General features: G+C 41.0%; 1 protein-coding gene across 3 annotated transcripts in view; it reads left to right on the top strand.

The window, feature by feature from the left end:
- Positions 1-23,722, top strand: part of SORCS3 (sortilin related VPS10 domain containing receptor 3) — a 633,894-nt gene that overhangs the window by 593,156 nt on the left and 17,016 nt on the right. For all 3 annotated transcript variants that reach the window (XM_027529080.1, XM_027529079.1, XM_027529078.1), the window contains 4 exons: positions 1,265-1,451; positions 7,704-7,837; positions 19,254-19,377; positions 20,988-21,100. In XM_027529080.1, coding sequence (XP_027384881.1) covers positions 1,265-1,451; positions 7,704-7,837; positions 19,254-19,377; positions 20,988-21,100 — 558 coding nt within the window. The remainder of the gene's footprint in view (positions 1-1,264; positions 1,452-7,703; positions 7,838-19,253; positions 19,378-20,987; positions 21,101-23,722) is intronic.

The following is a 23,722-nucleotide window of genomic DNA, read 5'->3' as shown; positions in this document are numbered from 1 at the left end:
AGGTAGCACCTATCAATATTTTACTCACATCTGGGTTGCCATGGCGGGAGAGACAGTGAAACTGTGATGAATGCACAGTCACTGGGCAGGAGAATTGGCTCATAATTCCAAAATGATGTATTTCTCTTCTTTCTTCTCCATCAACAATCTTTGTAAATAAGCAGAGAAACCTGATTCTTCTTTTTTCATCCAGAACCCTTATCTTACGGTTAGGTTCAGTTGAATTTATCCAAACTGTCAGCCCAATAAAGTGGGATGAAATACAAGAAAGTTCAAGTACAATGTACAAGTACAATGAAGTACAAGAAAGGATGGGGTTCAGTGTTAGCTCTTAGGAAGCTAAGGATCGACTTGGGGTGGTAAGATGCACTCAACTAAACCACTGACATCACCTCCTCAGGTGGGCCCAGGTGGCTCTTGGCATCCCTCGAGGCAGAAATACCTGTGAGCTGAGATGGTCAAAAAATGCTTCAGGGAAGAGGGGGCTTAGGCAAGTTTAGGGAAAGCCAAGATCAACAGAGCACAGGTATATTTTCAGCAGGTATGCAGTATTTATCTGTAGAATGGAAATAATTATCCTATCTCACAGAGTTATTTTGAAGGTGGTATTATATAAAATGTGTTAAGCGATTAGCATCATGCTTGGAACCTAGTGATAAATACTAAAAAATAGGAAAATTTTAATAATAGCATGGTGGTTGAGAGTACTGACACCAGACTACTTGGGTTCAAAACTTGGCTCTTCCACTATTGGCTACAGAGACTTTGGTCTAATTCCTTTAATTCCTTTATTTGTGTCCTCATTTCTAAAGTGGGAACAGTAATACTGTCTACGTTTTAGAGTTATGAGGGGACTAATTCCTTGGAACTGAAAAGAAGCTTTATCAGTGTTAGCTGTTACTACTATTATTATTATCATGAAACAAGAGAGGAACAATTAATGTCCATGAGCGATCGAGGGAGGCCCTTGGCTTCCACATTTCAGAGCTTCATAGAGGCTCTACCTTCTCCATAATTGCTAATATCAGCCACATCAGGCTACCTGAGTTTGGGCATAGAAGGGCAATAGACCCATAGTACCTGTTCACAGTGCCCAGTAGCTATCAGACAGAGTCTGATGATTGTGTTGAGAGTGTTTCAGGAGGGTGTTTGAGGGAGATTCAGGCCTCTAGGGGTGATGCTGAAGGCAGAGGACCAAGCATCAGAGAGGAGTCGGGCTGGACCATGCAAATGGGCCCAGGCCAGCTGCTATTCCCCTTTGCAGGGTGATCTCCAAAGGACAAACATCCAGCTTGACTTTGGGGACGGGATTGCAGTGTCCTACACTAATTTCAGTCCCATTGAGGACGGCATCAAGCACGTGTACAAGAGTGCAGGCATCTTCCAGGTGACAGCCTATGCGGAGAACAACCTAGGCTCAGACACAGCGGTCCTCTTCCTGCATGTGGTTTGTAAGTAGCTTGAACCACCCCTCCCTTACTCTGCTCCCGGTTGACTACTTCTTCTGTTCAGGCTTCCTGAGATCCCTCACTGAGCTGGAATTGGTATGACTACTACCACAAATGATAACCCCAGTCAAAAGACAGATGTGAGTTCATCTATGTTGGCGTTTCGTGATGCTAAAGTAGACGGATTATTTTGAAAATTTGGAAAATGTTACAACCTAGTCTCTCCTTTTCAGCTCCACTCTGTTCTGATATAAGTGTGCACATGCAAACACATATTCGGGTAAAAGTGCCTTGCATTGGAGGCTGCTAAAATAGAGGGAGAGAGGAACCATCTGGTTCACAGCCACAGGCTCATTTTTAAGTTACTCTGAGTGAAGGCAGCACAAATCAAAGTAAATTGTTCTTTCCACTGAAAGAGCCAAAGAAGGATTAAAGAAACACGTGCCCAAATTGTTTTATATGTAGAACTGAACACGTAAAGTAACTTAATTCTTACACCCAAGGTTACTTCAAGTTTATCCCAGATGTAAATAATTCTAAGAACTCCCCAACAGTTTTGTTGTCCTAGAATTTGTTTCATGGCTGTTGGCTGTTGCTTGAAAAGTGAAAGTGTTAGTCACTCAGTCGTATCTGACTCTTTGTTACCCCAGGGACTGTAGCCCACCAGGCTCTCTGTCCATGAAATTTTCCAGGCAAGAATGCTGGAGTGGGTAGCCATTCCTTTCTTCAGGGGATCTTCCCGACCCAGGGATTGAACCCCCGTCTCCCACATCACAGGCAGATTCTTTACTGTCTGAGTCCCCAGGGAAGAAACCACCAGTTGAAGTTCCAAAGTAGTGTGTTAGTCCTGGATTTATTTTGTGTCTTTGATATCCTGGAACTTGACTTAGATAAACTGAAACCTAAATATGATTTAAAATGTTGGGTTAAGGAAATGTTGTTTGGGGACTGTTATTGGTTTCCTGTACTTTGTAGTGACAATCATGGGTCTAAGGACTACTGTAGTTCTTACTTATATACCCCACAAGAGTTCAGAGGCTATGCTATATCTGATGGTCTTCCCAGGTGGCTCAGTGGTAAAGAATCCACCCACCAATGGAGGAGTCACAGGAGATGCAGTTTCGATCCCTGGGTTGGGAAGATCACCTAGAGGGGGAAATTGCAACAAAACTCCAGTGTTCTTGCCAGAATAATCTTATGGACAGAGGAGGCTGGTGGACTGCAGTCCGTGGGCTCTCAAAGTTTCAGACATGCCGAGCGATTGAGCACACACACTCATACATGCTACATATGGTGAAAATTAAATGCTTAAAAGAACCTAGGTGAACATAAGAGACACTTTTTCTATTAACAACTCAGTAAAAATATAAAAACCCTACACTTAAAAGTCCGTGGCAGACAGTGACTAGCTGGTCTCCTAGCATTCTGGTTACACTAATAGTATAAGGACCAGCAGCGATGAGGGAAGTGCGTGGAGAAAGGCCTGGATGATACATCCTTAAAGACACCAAGCTAGTGGACCATGGGGTAAATGATTTCTTCTCTAAAACTTCTGAACTTCAGTTTTAAAATGGCTTAATTCTAACTGGTACCTTGCTCCACAGGTCTCTTGCAACAATAGTAAATAGGAATTACAAATAACACATCCAGTCATTCACTATTTTATTCAATGACTATTTGTTGAGTTCTTAATATATTGCTAGATACTGGGGACGCAGTATAGAAAGATGGCCCCCCTCTTGCAGAGTTTACATTCTGGTGAGGGAGGAAAAAGACTGCTAGAAATGGGCCATCAATAGCCCAGTGGTGATAATCACACCACACCGTCTATAATCTTTCTGTGCCAGCAGCACCAGGTGAGAAACCCAGGTGGGTGGTGTGCAGGGTGTTTACAAGCCAAGTTTGGAGCAAAAAAGACCTGTATTTGAATACTGATCATATCCTTTTGTGAAATGTTTAATATCTGTCAACTTTCTTAGTCTTTACAAACTTCTGATCCCTCTCCTGTAATATTTAGATTATAGTGAGGCTCTGAGAATCAAATTGGATTATGTGTATGTGTCAGGGTCCCCAAGACATCCTCTCCCAGGTTTAGTGATTTGCTGGAAGGACTTGCAAGTCTCAGCATATAGTCATACTTCAGACTTTGATTCATTACACTGATTAGCAGAGAGAGATCAACAAAGAGAAAAGGCCTGTGGGTCAAAGTCTGTAGGAAACAAAGTGCAAACTTCCAAAAGTCCTCTCCCATGGAGTCCCACAGAACATGCATAATTCCTCCAGCAATGAGTTAGAGCAATGCGTATGAAGGGCTGTTTACCAGAAAAGCTCATTGCAAACTCAGTGGCCGTGGCTTCTACTGGGGACTGATCAAATAGCCATCCTCTGCCTAGTGTGCACAAAATTTCCAGACTTCCTGAGGAAAATACTTTTTTCAGAATAAACCATGTATGTGTGTGCGCCTAGTCTCTCAGTCATATCCGACTCTTTGCTACTCCATGGACTGTAGTCTACCAGCTCCTCTGTCCACAGAATTCTCCAAGCAAAAATACTGGTGTGGGTAGCTGTTCCCTTCTCCAGGGGATCTTCCTGACCCAGGGATCGAACCCAGGTCTCCTGCATTGCAGGCAGATTCTTTAACCAGGGAAGCCCTAGAATAAACCATATCATTGCTTAAAAGAAGAAAAAGAATTCTAGGCAGAGTGAACCAGTCCTATCAGCTAACTGTTGACTGGAAACACACTGAGAGCCAAGTTCCCTTATGCCAGAAAAGGGCCAGTCTTACACACAGGTCTTTTTAAAAAACAAATTTACTTTCCTCTGTTCCAACGACCTGCCCCACCCATGTTCCTAATTCTCCCAAGAGTGGACCTTGTCTGCTGGGCACAAAGACCAGTGTACTTCAATGGCAAAAACAACAACAGTGAGGAACAGGTTTATATTGTGGGTTATGTGCGTGAAGGAGGAAATGTTCCTTGAAACTTTTATCGTGCTCATAATTCCCTCCAAATCAATCATGGCTGCATTTACCAGACAGTTATTATAGTGGAAACTGCTCTTGGCCTCACCTTGGGCCATTAGCTAACAAAAGTAGCTGTTAGCCGCCCATAATAACCAATCTCGCACAGATTATTAGATTTTTATTAAAAAGAACACTCTTTGACAGTGAGGATTTTAGGAGTTTCCTGTATTCCCTTCTGAATCCTCCCAGCTCTCTTCTCTCCAATCCATGGTTTATCTGTAGGTAGAAGCCTGGAGTTTCTGGCTCAGGTTCTTTGCTCTAAAAAGCTGTTTAGTGTTGTTCTTTGAGATTATGTTTACTTGTCCTGAAACTGGCATATATGTGGCTGTGCTTGATGGTGTTCTAATTCATGGAGGCTCCACCCCTTTTGTGTTTGGCATGAATTTGGTGAGAAGAGGGCTTCCCAGGTGACGCTAGTGGTAAAGAATTCCCCTGGCAATGCAGGAAACGTAAGAGATGCAGATTCAATCCCTGGATCGGGAAGATCTCCTGGAGTAGGAAATGGCACCCTACTCCAGTATTCTCGCCTGGAAGATTCCATGGGCAGAGGAGCCTGGCAGACTATAGTCCATAAGGTCGCAAGGAGTCAAATAAGACTGATAGACTGAGCACAGTAGGGAGAAGAAGGTCTCATTTTATATTTGGGGGCATCAAAATGCCCCACAATGTAAGTCTTAGATGAGTGGAGATGTCTGAGTAACAGAAAACTGAGAAGCCTGTCCAGTGCTGTGAATCATAGCAATGTGGAAAAAGTGCAGGGTTCTCATGAGCTGGCCAGCAGGATGGGCTCTGCACATTTTGAAGGAGAGAGCTAAGAATAGGAGCGTTATCTAAAAAATAGTACAAATGAACTTATTTACAAGACAGAAACAGATTCACAGACATAGAAAACAAACTTATGGTTACCAAAGGGGAATAGGGTGGGGGTAAATTAGAAGTATGTGATGACAGATGCACACTACCATATATAAGATAAATAAGCAACAAGGATTTACTGTACAACACAGGGAATTCTATCCAATATCTTATAATAACCTAGAATAGAAAAAAGAATATATGTATGTATGTAGGTAGGTATGTATGTATAACTAAATCACTTTGCTGTATACCTGAAACTAATGCAATATTGTAAATCAACTATACTTCAATTAAACAACAAAACAGAAGCATTGACCTTGAGGATAAAGGGACTCCATTCCCATCACGGGGAGAGTGAGAAATCTGAATGTGGGCATGAAGAAGGACTCAGAGGTGTTAAAGTAAGACCCAGGTTTCTCATCTCCCTCCCAGGACATGGCCTGGTCAGGGACCCCTTCCCATTGCCGTATTTCTTCCACAAAGATCAATAAAGCACAAACAGCAGAGTTTAACCAGATGAACTCCTAAAATTGAGTAAAGAAATGAAAACTAGCCAGTATTTTCTCACACCTGTATTTTTTAAATTCTAGCCCACAATCAAACCATACAAAAATAATTAAACAGGCTCACAAGTTGAAAATAATTAAGCCTTTAGCCAAATGTGTATCTGAAGTGACAGGTTTGAAACTGTTTGTTGGAAGAAATCTTGAAATGCTATATGCCTGGGGTCAGCTGAGAGAGCTGTAGGCAGAGAGTGTTTTCGCACTGTAGATACACAGATTCTTGAATACTTTGTTGATTGTTCAGAAAAATACCATCTGGACAGTGGCAAGCAGGTCTGGCTGATCTCCTCATCTGATCTCAGTTCCTGTCCAAACACCTTTTCTCCCAATATAAATTTACCTATGACACAGGAGGTACGAATGAGATTCACAATAATGCCCACTCTTGTAAGAGAGACTTTAACCCAATGATAAACAGGAGCCATGATGGTGTGGTAGTGGTGGTGGAAATAGTGTCAGCCCATAACTAATTATATGATACTTTTAATATCCCCAGATCACCTTCATATGTTCTTATTACTGTAAGGAAGGCAAAGGACAGTGTAACAGCCTGTGTAGGGTCAAAGTTATGTAAAATAGAAGAAAAGCTCATACAGCCAAAATTAAATAGGAGCAGAAGTAAAAAATATCTTTCTGCTTTCTTCCCTTTAAACTGAGCCATCTCCAAAATAACCAAGGATGTCATTAGTGAAGGCTTGGTGGCCTGGAAAATGCCCCACTCAAGAGACGAACTCAAGGTTCCAAGGATAAAGAGATGTCCTTGCTACAGCTGTGACCTTTAGTTACTTTAGCTCATCAACATCATCGTGTTGGAAACCAGAAAATGTGTTCCAGCAAAGTGTGGGCAGATAACTAGAACATTTTAGTTGGATCTGGTGAAGTAGAAAGGATGTAAGAAAGGGAAAAGTGGAGGAAGGGAGCAAAGGGAGGAAAGGCAGTGGGTAGGGAAAAAAAAAGAAAAGGAAAAAGAAAAGGGTAAGGGTTGGGGAGAAAAGCCCACAGAATTAAAAAATAACATATCTGCCCCACAAATGCAGTGCTGACTCATTAACATTTTTCTTCAGCGTTTTCCTCCTCTCATGTTATTTTGAAAATGAATTAAATTAAAATTCTCACTTATGCATAGAATGGATTCCAGTCTATTCTCTTACATGCTAGTTTAGAACTTGAGACTGCTTACATCAGTTTTCTGAGGAGCAAAAAAAATGTTTGGTCACCTTTTGGCAAACAGCTTTTAAAATTATTATTATTTGTGAACCTGGCATTTATTTCTCTTCAATTTAAGGAGGCAGGCTTTTTTCTTTTCATAATACAGCCCTGCCAGCTTCTGAGTGACACCCACTGAGTGTTGCAGATGACAGGCACAATGGCCGATTGTTGAACAAGATGGAACCAATTAACAATTGAGGATAATGGCAGAGCCCTCCATACAATGCACCAACCCCCAATCACGATACAGGCTAATCAGCAGCTATGCAAGAGATCGCTTTTTTATCTTCCTATTTTTTGGCTAAGTGTCCAGTAAACTAGCTTTGTCCTTAGATTTGAGGTTCATAAGCATTTGTGGTGGGATCATCAGACGGAAGTTAAGTTCAGATGTCACTCAATCTGAAGCCCAAATTGAGTTCCCTGTTGTTTGCAGTGCTTCATTTCAAGCACACACACACACACACACACACACACCTCAACATCTGTGAGTTTGCGATTGTTGTTTTATTATAGATGATGGTAAAGATAAAAAGAATCTGGGAATGTGAGCTTTTGTTTATTTTGGGAATAGAAACACTGACATTGTTTTCCTCGTTCCCCTAGGTCCTGTGGAGCATGTTCATCTCCGGGTTCCCTTTGTTGCCATAAGAAAGAAGGAGGTCAACATCAGTGCAGTTGTGTGGCCCAGCCAACTGGGGACTCTTACGTATTTCTGGTGGTTCGGCAATAGTACAAAGGTTTGGCCCTTATCGATTAGTATCTGCTTAGAGTTGACCCTTTCTGATTGGTATCTGCTTAGATGATCCCACGTTCTAGCTTCTGTTTGATGCTGGGAGCACAGGGGGATGTGGGCAATAACGGATACTCAATGAAGCTTGGAATCCATGTCAATGAATATGACATACCTTCCCACACCAACTTCATTGCTATAATAGGGGAACTTCAAATATCCTAAGGAAGAAAAGATTATACAAACCTGGTTGTTCTTGCTCCTCTGATCAATTTTTCTAATACTCATTTTGCTCTGTTTTGTTTTAATCCTAGCCTTTCTACTCATTAGGTGTATAATATCAAGAAAGTCATTTAATGGTAAATAATCAGCCTGCAATTCTAGGTGACCCTGGTTCAGTCCCTGGGTTGCAAAGATCCTCTGGAGAAGGACATGGAAACACATTCCCACATTCTTGCCTGGAGAATCCCATGCAGTGAGGAACCTGGAGGCTACAGTCCATGGGTCACAAAGAGTTGAACATGACTGAGCAACTAACACACACACACACACACACACATTGAGAAAGTCACTTCAGTTCAGTTCAGTCGCTCTGTTGTGTCTGACTTTGTGATCCCATAGACTGCAGCACACCAGGCCTCCCTGTCCATCGACAACTCCTGGAGTTTACTCAACTCATGTCCATTGAGTCAGTGATGCCATCCAACTATCTCATCCTCATCATCCCCTTCTCCTCCTGCCTTCAATCTTTCCCAGCATCAGGGTCTTTTCAAATGAGTCAGTTCTTCGCATCAAGTGGTCAAAGTATTGGAGTTTCAGCTTCAGCATCAGTCCTTCCAATGAATATTCAGGACTGATTTCCTTTGGGATGAACTGGTTGGATCTCCTTGCAGTCTAAGGAACTCTTAAGAGTCTTCTCCAACACCACAGTTCAAAAGCATCAATTCTTTGGTGCTCAGCTTTCTTTCTGGTCCAACTCTCTCATCCATACGTGACTACTGGAAAAACTATAGTTTTGACTAGATGGACCTTTGTTGGCATTGTAATGTCTCTGCTTTTTAATATGGTGTCTAAGTTGGTCATAGCTTTTCTTCCAAGGAGCAAGTGTCTTTTAATTTCATGGCTGCAGTCACCATCTGCAGTGATTTTGGAGCCCCCCAAAATAAAGTCTGTCACTGTTTCCACTGTTTCCCCATGTATTTACCATGAAGTGATTATGATCTTACTTTTCTGAATGTTGAGTTTTAAGCCAACTTTTTCACTCTCTTCTTTCACTTTTACCAAGAGGTTCTTTTTGGCTTTCTGCCATCAGGGTGGTGTCATCTGCATATCTGAGGTTATTGATATTACTCCTGAAAATCTTGATTCCAGCTTGTGCTTCATCCAGCCTGGCATTTCGCATGATGTCCTCTGCATATAAGTTAAATAAGCTAGGTGACAACATACAGCCTTGACATACTCCTTTCCTGATACCAGTCTGTAGACCCATGTCCAGTTCTAACTGTTGCTTGTCGACCTGCATACATATTTCTCAGGAGGCAGGTCAGGTGGTCTGGTATTCCCATCTCTTTAAAAATTTTCCACAATTTGTTGTGATCCACCCAGTCAAAGGCTTTGGCATAATGAATAAGATGTACAAAGGCAAAATGGCTGTCTGAGGAGGCCTTACAAATAGCTGAGAAAAGAAGAGAAGCAAAAGGCAAAGGAGGAAAGAAAAGATACACCCATTTGAATGCGGAGTTCCAAACAATAGCAAGGAGAGATAAGAAAGCCTTCCTCAGTGATCAGTGCAAAGACATAGAGGAAAACAATAGAATGGGAAAGACTAGAAATCTCTTCAAGAAAATTAGAGATACCAAAGGAACATTTCATGCAAATATGAGCACAATAAAGGACAGAAATGGGATGGACCTAACAGAAGCAGAAGATATTAAGAAGAGGTGGCAAGAATACACAGAAGAACTGTACAAAAAATAAATACTCAGTTGCCATGTAATAATTCCTTTTTAAAAGGAACAATGCCAGTTTTGTTTGTTTGAGATGAACAAACAGAACTTCAGATCTTGCATGATAAGAGTAGAATATGATTCATTCCTGCCCTTATTTTCAAGTAAAAAATGTTTTTTATTGAAGTAGAGTTGATTTACAGTATTGTGAGTCCTGCTTTTGTTTAGGGAAACAGCATTATATGGTGCTAAGTAAAATGAGGCACCATATAATGGTGCTTAGTAAGAAAGCTAAGATCATTGAAAAAGCAAGAGAGTTCCAGGAAAACATCTACTTCTGCTTTATTGACTACTCCAAAGCCTAGGCTGTGTGGATCACAACCAACTTGGAAAATTTTTCAAGAGATGGAAATACCAGACCAGCTTACCTCCTGAGAAATCTGTATGCAGGTCAGAAAGCAACAGTTAGAACTGGACACGAAACAACAGACTGGTTCCAAATAGGGAACGGAGTACCCTGCTGATTTAACTTATATGCAGAGTATATCATGCAAAATGCTGATATGGATAAAGCATAAGCTGGAATCAAGATTGCTGGGAGAAATATCAATAAGTTCAGATACACAGATGACACCACCCTTATGGCAGAGAGAAAAGAACTAAAGAGCCTCTTGATGAAAGTGAAAGAGGAGAGTGAAAAGGTTGGCTTAAAACTCAACATTCAGAAAACTAAGATCATGGCATCTGGTCCTACCACTTCACGGCAAAGAGAAGCGGGAACAATGGAAACAGTGAGGGACTTCACCTTTGGGCCCCAAAATCGCTGCAGATGGTGATTGCAGCCATGAAATTAAAAGACGCTTGCTCCTTGGAAGAAAAGTTATGACCAACCTAGACAGCATATTAAAAGCAGAGACATTACTTTGCCAACAAAGGTCAATCAATAAAAGCTATGGTTTTTCCAGTAGTCATGTATGGATGTGAGAGTTGGACTATAAAGAAAGCTGAGTACCAAAGAATTGATACTTTTGATCTGTGGTGTTGGAGAAGACTCTTGAGAGTCCCTTGGACTGCAAGGAGATCCAAAAGGAAATCAGTCCTGAATATTCATCGGAAGGACTGATGCTGAAACTGAAACTCCAATATTTGGCCACCTGATGCGAGAAACTGACGTGTTGGCAAAGACACTGATTCTGGGAAAGACTGAAGGCAGGAGGAGAAGGAGACGACAGAGGATAAGATGGTTGGATGGCATCACTGACTCAATGGACAAGAGTTTGAGTAAACTCTGGGAGTTGGTGATGGACAGGAAGTCCTGGTGTGCTGCGGTCCATGGGGTCGCAAAGATTAGGACATGACTGAGTGACTGAACTGATTATATGGTGTGGAGAATATGTACTGTAGGTTCAGAAAGAAAAGGGTTAGGTTTCTAGCATTGCTGCATGTTGTTTGTGTGAGCTTGATCAAGTGGTTCAACCTAACATTTAATGCACTTAACTGAAAACTGAGAGACTAATGCCCATGTCTTCTTGATTTTTGTGAAAACTAAGTAAAATAATCTGTATTTCCCTGGCATAGATTAGGTACTCACTAAATGATGCTCTTTTTTTTTTTGGCATAAAATATGGCAGTTAGGATGGGTTGATAAAAGACAATTAGATTTATGGGACCCCAAGGACAATTTTCTGTTTGTATCCTTTGTGCTGTGGACTTTTAATTTCTTAGTATAGGCTATGATGCTTTTACATTTCTAGTGTTATTGTGCACTGGGACATTAGGTAAGGAGGTTAGTTAATAAGATGCCCCTTTGGTACATTAGAGTCTTGAAGCTCCCTATGTGAGATGAGCATTCTAAAGGCAAACATCTGGTTCACTCTTGAGCCAGAACCCAGGTGTCCTCACTCCCGTCTATACCAGTACCATTCCCAGCCCCAGGATGCTTTCTTTGCCTCACTCAGTTTGTCTCTGGGAGCTCACGAAGTGCAGTGAAGTGAAAGTTACTCAGTCATGTCAAACTCTTTGCAACCCCATGGACTATACAGTCCATGGAATTCTCCAGGCCAGAATACTGGAATGGGTAGCTATTCCCCTCTCCAGGGGATCTTCCCTACCCAGGGATCGAACCCAGGTCTCCCAAATTGAAGGCAGATTCTTTACCAGCTGAGACACAAGGGAAGCCCAAGAGCTCATAGACCCTAAAATTCTGCTTCAAACACTAGCAGACATAAACATGGTGAAAGAAAAAGAAAAAGATTTCTGGGAGGAGAACATCGGAAAGAGAGGGACTTTAAATTCATTTCACCTCAGAGGATGTGAGGTCTGGGCTGTCCAGCCAGGGAGTTCTTTTCTCTAGTGTTTGTTCACCTGTGGACTCGCCAGGGAGATGACTGTGTACAGAGGGCAGTTCTTGGCCATCATAAGCACAATGATTTACTCAACTGCTCACAAGGAACTGAGGACAGTGCTTCTCTGTGGCACCAGTTTTTTTCTTTGTGTGTTGATTCTGTGACCTGAAATACCAGACAGTGTCTAATAAATATTTGATCAATGGAGAAGTGGACAGTGTGATTGGAGAGTCGTTTCTATTTCTCAGATAATCATCTGTGTTAGTTTGAAGCTCAGTGTACTTTTCTCTAAGTCAAGGATAAAAACATCTAATCCATGAACATCACTGAGTTATTATTTGAAATTATCTGCCTCTCTAATTTATATTGTGCCATATTATGAGGGGGGAATTTTAAAATTGCAGAAAGCCATTATAGTATTATTTTTTTGACAATGACCTTAAGTATTCCTTTGGTTAAGAATTCTACTTATAATGAGCATACAGTGTAAAAATACTTAGATATCAAAGATTCTACTGGTTGGTTTTTGTTTCCAAAGAACCAAGAGAATGAGAGTACATTAGAGGCGTTCAAACAGAGTGGTATTGAAATGAGACAAGCCTGGATTAGGGTCCCTATACAGGTTCTTCTTTGTTGTATGTCTTTGATCAAATCAGGTAATTGCTCTGTGCCTCAGTTTTGTTCATTGTAATGTCAGAGTAAGGATAGCAGAGACTATATTCTAGTATTGCTTTGAAGATTAATAAGGAAAGGTACTTAAGTGCTTAGAACATATCTAAGCACTTGAAGATATCAGTCACTGTTGTGCTTAGCCATTGTATCAGTGGGATATACCTCTTGGGGGGGGCAAATCTGACATGGTTCCACAGATTTCTCTCCCACCTCTAAGCATGGTTATTCTGCTAGTTAAAAAAGGTGTATTTTCAGTGCTTTTGCCAGCATCAAGACAGAAAAACATTAAGGTGGCCATAGTGTTGAGAAGTTGATCCAGTGAGAATTTTCCTGGCAAATGAGTTTCTTTGGGTGGTTGTTGAGTGCTCTGAGTGTCGAGCTAGTTGGCTGCCCTTCATAAACAAACTGATCTGTGAAAGGGGCAGATATTAATTTTGAGCATTTATTTCTACTATTGTCTTTATATACATTATTGTATTTAGTCATCAGAATATCACTGATGAAAGAGAAATTGGCTTGTGTGTGTATATCTGTGTGTTGTGACCAGGTGAATTGGACAGTTTCACCCCAGTGGTTGAATTAAGTCAACCTCCCAGTAAGAATCAGTTGAGGGTCTTCCCTCATGGTTCAGTGGCTAAGACTCCTCTTCCCCAATGCAGAGAACCTGGGTTCGATCCCTGGTTGGGAAACTAGATCCCTTATGTACAACTAAGAGTTTACATGCCACGACTAAGACCTGGCGTAGGCCAAATAAATAAATAAAATTTTATTTAAAAAAGAATCAGTTGACATCCCCCCAAATATTTACAGTTAACCCTCTGTTTGGTGCCCTTAGGAATAAAAGAGCACTTTGTCTCTACCTTCAGGGAAATTACATTTCTGATAAGAAGGCACGATGAATACACACACAGTTATTGGTGCTCAAGTATGATGATGTATACATAAATGGAAGAGATCAAGTGTTCCTAAAATCCAACTGTAGGCCCGTATACCTTCAAACCTATTAGCAGATGTGAAATTATATCAGGAGTTCCATGAATCTTTCTCAAGAACTTGTATTTTGTGCTAGCTGTTATGAGGAACACAAAAACAGTATAAATTTCATTTGTTCCCCTTAGTGAGTAAAGTCACTCATTTGTGTCTGACTCTGCGACCCCATGGACTGTAGCTTACCAGGCTCCTCCATCCATGGGATTTTACAGGCAAGAATACTGGAGTGGGTTGCCATTTCCTTCTCCAGGAGATCTTCCTGACTTAGGGATCGAACCCGGGTCTCCCGCATTATAGGCAGATGCTTTACCATCTGAGCCTCTATTTGAGGCTCAGATGGTAAAGTCCTCTATTTGAGAATATGAGGTTAACATCCAAGAATAGATACTATAAGCTATGGTAATAGGAATATAACCTTATTGGCCCAGCCAAACAGCTTAGGGGGTGATGGATGCAGGGCTTCTTGGTCTTAGAGCAAGTTGTGTATGGAGCTGGTCCTAAGCTGGCATTGAAGGAGCAATAGAATTGGGACAGAAAGGAGGGAAGGGATTTGTATGCAGTGGTAAGGCTTTGGGTATGTTTTTGTTCTGTGTAGATTGAGTCTACCAAAGTGGGATTCATTTGGGATGAATTGCATAACAACTAAAATTGGAGTGGATAGGTGACCAATGGCTTTAGATGACATAAATGAATACATTTTCTTTTGTCATAGAAATTCATATTTAGAAGAGGGTATTGTAAGATAGTGGGCTTTCCAGGTGGCTTAGTGGTAAAGAACCCACCTGCCAGTGCAGGAGACTTAAGAAAAGTGGGTTCGATCCCTGGGTTGGAAAGATCCCATAGAGGATGGCATGGAAGCCCACTCCAGAATTCTTCCCTGGAGAGTCCCATGGACAGAGGAGCCTGGCCAGCTGCAGTCCATAGAATTGCACAAAGTCAGAGCTGACTGAAGTAACTGAACATACATGCACATGTTATTGTGGAATCTGCTAAAATTTTTAAGGGAGATAAGCGTAGTGATTGCATAGTCTGTCTAATTTGGGAATGGCATGTTTTTATCAGGGTATGCATTTAAACTGTGGACATTTGATAATATTCTATGTTGATTTACTGTGTTTGGGAAAATGGTGTAGGCTTCATCCCTACATTTCTGTGAAGCTCCCGGATCCATTATTCAGGGGGATATCTTCTAACTATGTAGTCGCTCAAGAGCTTTGCTGATGTCTTGCTGGGTTTACTGGATAGGATGTGACCTGTTGCACATAAGGGACTCTTTGTGGGCAGGGATGTAACCCACAGCCTACACAGGCCATGAGCCTTGCCCTGGGCTGCCCGTGCAGCTTGGACAAAACACAGAGAAGTCAATTGGCCGCATGTTGGATTTGTGGGGCTCTAAAAGGCCAATTTGCTGGGATTAACAGAGGTCTGGCTTAATAAATGTGTCTGCTTGCCTAATAGATTTAGTAAATGAACCTTAAAATACTTGATTTAATTTAGTGTTGTGCACTAGACATGGGTGGCCAGTGAAGAACTCAAGAATTCCGTGGAGTGTTCCAGCTTTGCAAGGGAGGTGAAATCAGCCATGATGCCATAATAGCTGATGAAAAACAAAAGCAATTTGAAAAACAAAATTAGCTTCTGCCATCTCTCTAGCGTGGAAGCTTGTGGTCTGCTGCCCTGGAGGCCAAGTGTGCTCATTTGACACAGTTTGCTGTGGCTCAGAGCCCTTGACTGGCTGGTGGGATGGCATGCTCCCTCCCACCTCAGCTGGCATTTCCTTGCTTGGTTCCTGGATCTGCTAGGAAAGCAGCCAGAGGGGAGAAAGTCAGATCTGCTGGAGTGGGAGGAATCCCTCTCCTTTCAGGTTTCCCAGCCCAGTCTAAGACAAGAAGAGTGTGCAGAGAAAGAAGAGTGGGACCACATAGACCCCTGAGTGCTGAGGATGATGTGGGAGTAGCGCAGATTCCTTAAAAAAAAAGTGAAAGTAGCTCAGTCGTGTCTGACCCTTTGTGACCCCATGGACTATACAGTCCATGGAATTCTCCAGGCCAGAGTACTGGAGTGGGTAGCCAGATTCCTTGAAGAGAACACCATTAGGGGAGAAAGGATCCTGATGGTGAGAGGTGGGAAGAGATTAGAGACAGCTGAGGGCAGTAACCAAAACAGAAGGGTAATGTGATATAGTTATGGTCAGAGAGAACAATTTATGGAAGCAAGAGAAACTAAAAACACATCAGTTATTCCTTTGCTGTTTTGTTTCTCTCCCAACATTTTATTATTAAAAACTTCAAACACAAATTAAAAGATGAAATAATTGTACAGTGAATATCCATATACCTACCACCTGTAGTCTTATCATTGGAAGAGGGCATGGCAACCTACTCCAGTATTCTTGCCTGGAGAATCCCATGGACAATATAGTCTATATTAACATCTATTCTGCTTGTTTTATCATGTCTATTTATCTGTCCATCCTTAGTCTATCATTAACACATAGTTTATCATTAACATCTACTCTGTTTTATCATGTCTATTTATCTGTCCATCCTTCTATCCAGCAATCAACTGATCTTAATTTTTTAAAATTCATTTCAGAATAAATTTCAGACAGCTATATACTTTATCCTAAATGCTTCAGGCTACAAATCATTAGCTAGAGTTCTTTACTTGTTTACACCTTTTCCTCCATGGAGGTATGAAATGTATCAATCACAAAATGGACAGATCTGAAGTCTGTACTTCCTGAGTTCTGAGAAATACACATACTTATAACCCAAACTCCTATCAAGATATATATTATTAGCATTGCTTCCAAAAGTTCTCCATACCCCTTCTCAGTAAATTCCCACCCCAAACCCCAGAACCAACCACTATTTTTTCCCATCATGAATTAGATCTATCTTTTCTATTAATAGAACTTCATATTCATACCATATGAATTCTTTTATATAAGGTTTCTTTCATTTCTTATGGTTTTGAGAAGGCAATGGCACCCCACTCCAGTACTCTTGCCTGGAAAATTCCCATAAGTATGAGGACGGAGGAGCCTGGTAGGCTGCAGTCCATGGGGTCGCTAAGAGTCGGACACGACTGAGCGACTTCACTTTCACTTTTCATTTTCATGCATTGGAGAAGGAAATGGCAACCCACTCCAATGCTTTTGCCTGGAGAATCCCAGGGACGGTGGAGCCTGATGGGCTGCCGTCTAAGGGATCGCACAGAGTCGGACACGACTGAAGCGACTTAGCAGCAGCAGCATGGTTTTGAGACTCATCCATACTGTTATGTATATCAATATTTGCTTTTTGATTTTGTTGAATGCATGCACTTTGGCTTGTTTATTCATTTTCCTATTGATAAATTCTTCTAGATTCGTTTCAGTTTTTGACTACTATGAATGTAACTGCTATGAGCATTTCCTTCTGTTTGTGGATACATGTTTTCTTTTATCTTGACTAAATTTCCCAGACTGCAATTGCTAAGCTATAAATATAAAATAGCATGATTATCTTGGAAAAATTATTACAATTTCTTATAAAAGTGAACTTTTTCCTGCATAGTTGCACCATCATACATCCCATCAAAACTGTATGAGAGTTCTAGTTGCTCCACATCCTCAACAATATTTGTCATTATTTTTAAAGAAATTTTTGTCATTCTGTTGGGTATACAGATGTATTTCATTTTCCTTCCAAAGATTATGACTAAGGTAATGAAACAGTTGAAGGCATTCTGACAGACAAGCCCTAATGGGTTGACTAGTAGGAACTAGAAAATTAGCCGAAAGCTCTAATTCTGTGTGTTCTTATTGCTGAATAAGTTCTTACAACTTTAAGCTAAGGCCCACAGTGGGGACAGACTTTTCCCAAGGTCATTCATTAAAATAGTAACAGAGCCAGAGTTTCAAGTCTCTGTTCTTGTTATACCAATGATGGCAACTCAGTGGCATACAGTTTTCCTTTATTCCATGTCCATGGCCAATATTGCCGTGTTAAGCCTGACTTGACTTCTCAACACAGGACACTAAACAGACCACCATTGATCTGTTGGAGTTGATGTCCATCACAGAACCTACTTGTACCTCATTTGTGGTTTAATTAATGAGTTCACATCCTTGTGCATATCATCACAGAACCATAAGTATGAGGAAGCATGCTTAGACTCTGGGCTTACCCTTAGTTAATAAAAAAGAATATAACTTTCCACACCCACTTCCTTCTTTCATTTAGCAAACAGAGAAGAAAGGGTGTCAGGAAGCTTAGGGCAATGTCTAATCCTGTCTGACTCCAGCCATCAGCTTGGTCATAAAATAGAGCAATAGAATTTTAAAGCCAAGAAATCAAATTATTGTTTCAGAGGCCCAGGTGAAAATTCTGAGCTAGAAAGGGATTTCAGTTTTGCAGAAGGGACGCTATACTCTGAATGCTGCATCTCTGAGCCTCTGCAGCATCCAGGTGCACAGATGTGCTGTGTGAACTCTGGCTGATATCCACATTCTTAAAAGGCAAGTCTATGCATCCTCACAACTGGTGACATCACTGCTCTATCCTATTGTCATCCTAACCCACAGAGAGGAGATGGGGTCTGCTCATCTGCACTTGTGACATCTATTCATGAGCTGCCTTAGAAAAGCCTTACCTTGCAAACACCAGATAGCTTCAGAGGACGTGGGCCTCAAGATAACCACTGAATAATGACACTTTAATCTCAGAATCTGCATTCTCTTCTCTCCAATAAACCCTTGCTTCTACTGAGATCCTAATTTCTAAGGGAAAGCATGTGCTTATTATCTTTCTCTCTCTATCTTTTGCAAGTCCTATCTGTTATGATCAGGGGAAGACAGAAAAATAAAAAAAGATTAAAAAGTGAGCACAGATATGCATGTTTCTCTGTTTCCCAGCTTATTTAAATTGTTAGAAATGCCTTGCAATGAAACACACAGATCAATAATACGACTGTATATACAACTTATATATGGATTCTGCTAGATGTAAGACAACATGCCAAAGGCAGGTAGGTGATTCAGAAAGAAATAAAATATGGTCACTTCTCTGAGAAATCTTGCAGCCCAATGGAATACATGATGAAAATATAAGTCGCACAAAATATTAGAGGAAAAGAGAAAGTGATCAGCTATTCCCAGAGTCACTAGGAATAGATTATAAAAGGTGCTTCTACTTTGCCCCAGGAGAAGTAACAGAATGATGGACAAAATCCATGGTGCCCAGTCTTATCTTCATCTCTTAGAATTAGCATTTTACAGTGTATTTCAAGTATATTAATATGCTTCCTGGATACTAGCTATATAATTTAGAAAGCTGTGCAATTTTTTTCTTCCTTCTTCAAGTTAGGATCCCTTGGGGATATGCAAATGCTATGCAGATTGGTGACAGTCTGAGATTTACAGGAAAGGAGGGAATCTAATATTCCCATAAAGGACTAAGTAAGTGTTTCGGCTTCTCTCTTTTAGCCCCTCATCACCTTGGACAGCAGCATTTCCTTCACATTCCTAGCAGAGGGAACTAATACCATCACTGTCCAGGTGGCCGCTGGGAATGCCCTCATCCAGGACACAAAAGATATCGCTGTTCACGGTAAGCCCTGTGATGTCCTTTTCTGCCCAGTGATCCCCTCCAGCCACCCGAGTGGCATTCACTGACTGCTTTGGAAATTCCCCAGGCCGTGGGAAAATTATGTGTGTCCACAAAAAGTATCTAAAGGTACTTCTTTACTTGTCCTGGAGTAGATACTGAGATTGTTAGAGAAGTAAGTGCAGATAAGCATTGTTTGTCTTCCGTGATATGTCTGCATCACAACCTGATGGTCTCATTAGACAGGGATAAACCATAAGTTGAAGAGATGCTGAGCTAAAAAGACTATCATTGAAGCATCTTGATCTGTTGAACCGCCAAGGTATCTATAACACACAGGTAGCATCCATTCTTTGTGAGGTGTGAACCAGTAATTTCAAAAGCTGGAGGAGTTACAGTACCTGCTCTTGAGGAACTCATAGCTTAAGTACTGAGATGAACTATACATAACCGATGTGTTTTGTTTGTTGTTGGAGACTCTAACATCTTTCGCTGCAAAGGATAAGAATAAGGCTAAGAATATAAGGATAAAACAAGGCAGGAGAGTGGTAAACAGAATCACCATTCTGTTCTTTATCCTGGAGGACCATTCTTAAGTTAATTTTCAATCAAACTGCTTTTATCACCATTCAGTGAACCTCCCTCAGACCCTAAAAACAGCCACTATAGAAAAAAAGAAAGCCAAAAGAAAATCCTAGAAAACAGGATTTTCTTGAAAATTATACTAAGGTGTGTGACTTTAAACTATAAACTTTAAACTATAAACTTTGACTCAGTTTATATCTTCCACTTCACCCCAGATGAGGGCCTTTTCCTACAACTCTGCAAACTTGTGGTTCAGGCTCTCTCACTGGGCACCTGGAAGACTTTAAACATTTTTATTGGAGTGCAACTAGGAGTTTGGGGTTTAGATGTAAACTATTACATTTTGAAGGGATAGACAATAAGGTCCTACTGTATAGCATAGGGAACTATATCCAGTCTCCTAGGATAAACCATAATGGAAAAGAATATAAAAAAAGAATGTATATCTATATAAAACTGGGTCACTTTGCTGTATAGCATAAATGAGCACCACATTGTAAATCAACCATACTTCAATTAAAAAATTAAAATACAGAGAAGTACACAGATAATGTTTCAGCTTCATGAATTACCACAAAGTGGACAGACCTGTGTATCTACCAATCAGATCAAGAAACCAAATGTTACCCACAGCCTAGATACAGCAGTATCGATGGAACAAGAAAAAGCTCCATTCTAATCTAGCTCAATTTATTAATGCTTTATTGTTGCCTCTGCATGACTACCTGTAGCAGCAAAAGTCTCCTTTTCCTCAAGTTTCACAATCATCTTGCATTTTGGATGTTTATTTACAAGAAGAAATTCTTAAGATTAAAAAAAAAAAAGTGGTAGGAGCACAAACCTACTTCCAGTAGGTGACTTCCAGTCACCAAATCCCACTTCATTTAGAAGCCAAGAGACAGGCTGAAAAGACAGAATTAGAGATGAGGCCACATGGAAGCCCTTTTCCTAAAGCACAAAGATGGTGGAGTCTCCCCACCTTATCGCAGCCTCTCTCAGCCTCACTCACACATGCTCTCTCCTTGCAGAATACTTCCAGTCCCAGCTCTTATCTTTCTCTCCTAATCTGGATTACCACAATCCTGACATTCCAGAGTGGAGGCAAGATATTGCCAATGTGATCAAGCGGGCTCTGGTGAAAGTAAGTTGACTTTATCTTTGCTTAAATCTTCTTGAATAAAGAACCAGATGGTGTGGTCCCAGAGGCATTTTCATGATTCAGACCACCATTCTACAGTTAAATAAAGATTATTGCTCTGTAAAAAGAGAGAGAAGGGTAGAGAAAATGAAGGATGGAAAAGAAAGATGGAGAGATTCAGAAGAGAGAGATAAAGACAATTAATCCATGTTTGAGGATGGGAAATTGGCACCATCTTTCTCCTGCATTTTTCTAAGACAGGAGATTGAGCCCTTTAATAAAATGATTGATGGACCACTGCTTAAGTATATACTAATGTCACTCACTCGTTTGGCCCACCAAAGTTTAGAGAGCTTTTGTTTGTTTGTTGTTTTTGTTGCTGCTTTTTAAAAAATTTATTTGTTTTTTAATTGAAGGATAATTGCTTTACAGACCTTTGTTGTTTTCTGTCAAACCTCAATATGAATCAGCCATAGGTATACATATATCCCCTCCCTTTTGTTGTTGTTTTTAACCAGACAATCAGACTTCAAGATTTCCATTGACCATATGTCGCAGTCAGAAGGTGACAAGCTAGGAATTAGAGCATGCCAGCAGACTCTAGGGTGATAGCACCAAGCCTGGCATTCTGCAGTCTGTGGTGTCACAAAGAGTCAGACATGACTTGGCAACTGAACGACAACAGCATATTTTCCTTAGAGCAAGTTGAAATGGTTTTGTTAACCATTTGCTCAGACCTAGGCACTCGAGTATAATGATGGATAAAACACGGTCAATTCAAATTTAAGTCTAATGTGCAACTAGTTCTATGAGAGAGGCATGGCCAGCATTTCAAAGGAGCATGGAGAAAAGTGCAATTCATTCTATCTAGAAAAGTTCAGGCTTGACACATATTTGTGATTCAGTAAATGCTTGTGAACTAATGGAATAGTCTTTGGAGGGAATACTTGAACTCTGTTTTTAAAGGATAAACGGTAGTTAACAGAGACAGGATGATGTCTCTCAGGTACAATGAAGGCGTGTGCAAAGCCATGGTCTATGGTAAGTACAGCATATTTGATAAATGACAGTTTATTTTAGCCAATCTGTAAGTTATAAGGGCAGGTGTGACTGATGTTATGCTGGGATGGATTGATCATTTTGTGAAAGGTCTGAGCAGCTAAAAGGGGTTTTGACATACTTCCTGTAGGTTCTAAGAAGTGTGAAATGTGTTCTTTCTTTATTATTTAGGTTAAAAAAATACTTTATTTATTTTGCTAACAAAGCAAGAGATTTTATTGGGAAGTGGTGCCTGGGTGGAGAGCAGTAGGGTAAGGGAACTCAGGAGAACTGCTCTGCCACATGGCTCACAGTCTCAGGTTTTATCATGATGGGATCAGTGGCTTTATATTTCAGACACCCAATCTTGTGGTAATACAGAGGATGGTCTCTAGAGGTGGGAAATGAATAGGGTAGGGGATGATTTCACAGGAGATGACCTGTTAAAAGACTATGGCACTTGTCTAAACCAGATGTAATAATAAAATCCTGAAAAGGAAAGATCCAAAGGCTAACTTAACCTGTTGAGAAATAGAACTGGTGACTAATAAAATGTAGTGTGAATGAGAGGGAAGGAGAAGCTTTCTGATTATAAAAGTAGAAAGGAGAGGATTTTCCTTGCCATTGATCAAGATGGCAACTGTGTAGGAGAAACATACTTGGGGAACAATGATGATTTGGTCTTTTATATGAGTCTGGAGTATCTGAGAAACAACTGGGTAAAGATAAACAAGAGAGTTAAAGATATGATTGGAGATCAAATGAGGTTTCTGTAGGAGGTAGTGAGGCTGGAACTGAGGCCATGGAGGTCTTTAAGTCTGCCCCCTCCCCCCAACCACCCTGAAAGGGAGAGGGGGCAGGGCAGAGATGGATGCTAATGCTCTCCAAGGTAAAGGAGAAAGATCCAGGGAAGGACACGGAAAAGAAGCTGCCAGAGAGGAAAAATAGATAAAAGATAATAATATAAGAGCATTCCCGTGAGGAGCTGTCTATAAGAACTATACTTCATATCTGTTTACAAAAACTTGTTCAAAGAGAGGGATGAAAATGAAATTGATCTTGTATGCCTTTGACTATGAGACATCTAGGATTGTGCTGGATTTGTATGATTGGAGTTAGTTCCTTCCACATTCCCTAACTGAGTGATGCACCCTGCGACCATTCTTCCCTGGGACACGGGGTCACACCTGCCAGGACACTCCTGGGCTTATCCCATTTTCTCCATTGGGTGATTATCTGACCTCAGTCTGTTCTCTGAAAATTACTTTCCCTGCCTAGTTAGAATAAATCCATCTTGCCTCCCAGCAGGGAACTGAGGCATCTGGCAAAACCTTGTCGAGCTCTCTGGAGATGCCTCCCCACTTTGGGGGGGCTTTCCAGACTTCTGACTGCCACTTACTAGTTCTCTGCAGGATGGCACTCTCTTTTCTTCATCACATCCCTGAGAAATAACACCAGTCCCTAGTTCCAAATACAAATCGGAGCTGAGCTAATGGGAGACAGCCCCTCCACTTATATTCAGTCCAGTGTTTATTTATTCTTTCCTCACTGTCAGGCATCATTTGGAACAGTGAGGTAGCCATAGAG

This window comes from Bos indicus x Bos taurus, chromosome 26 (assembly GCF_003369695.1).
Source record: "Bos indicus x Bos taurus breed Angus x Brahman F1 hybrid chromosome 26, Bos_hybrid_MaternalHap_v2.0, whole genome shotgun sequence".
NCBI lineage: Eukaryota > Metazoa > Chordata > Mammalia > Artiodactyla > Bovidae > Bos > Bos indicus x Bos taurus.
The sequence above is the reverse complement of the archived record's forward strand: the minus strand, read 5'-3'. Positions and strand labels throughout refer to the sequence as shown.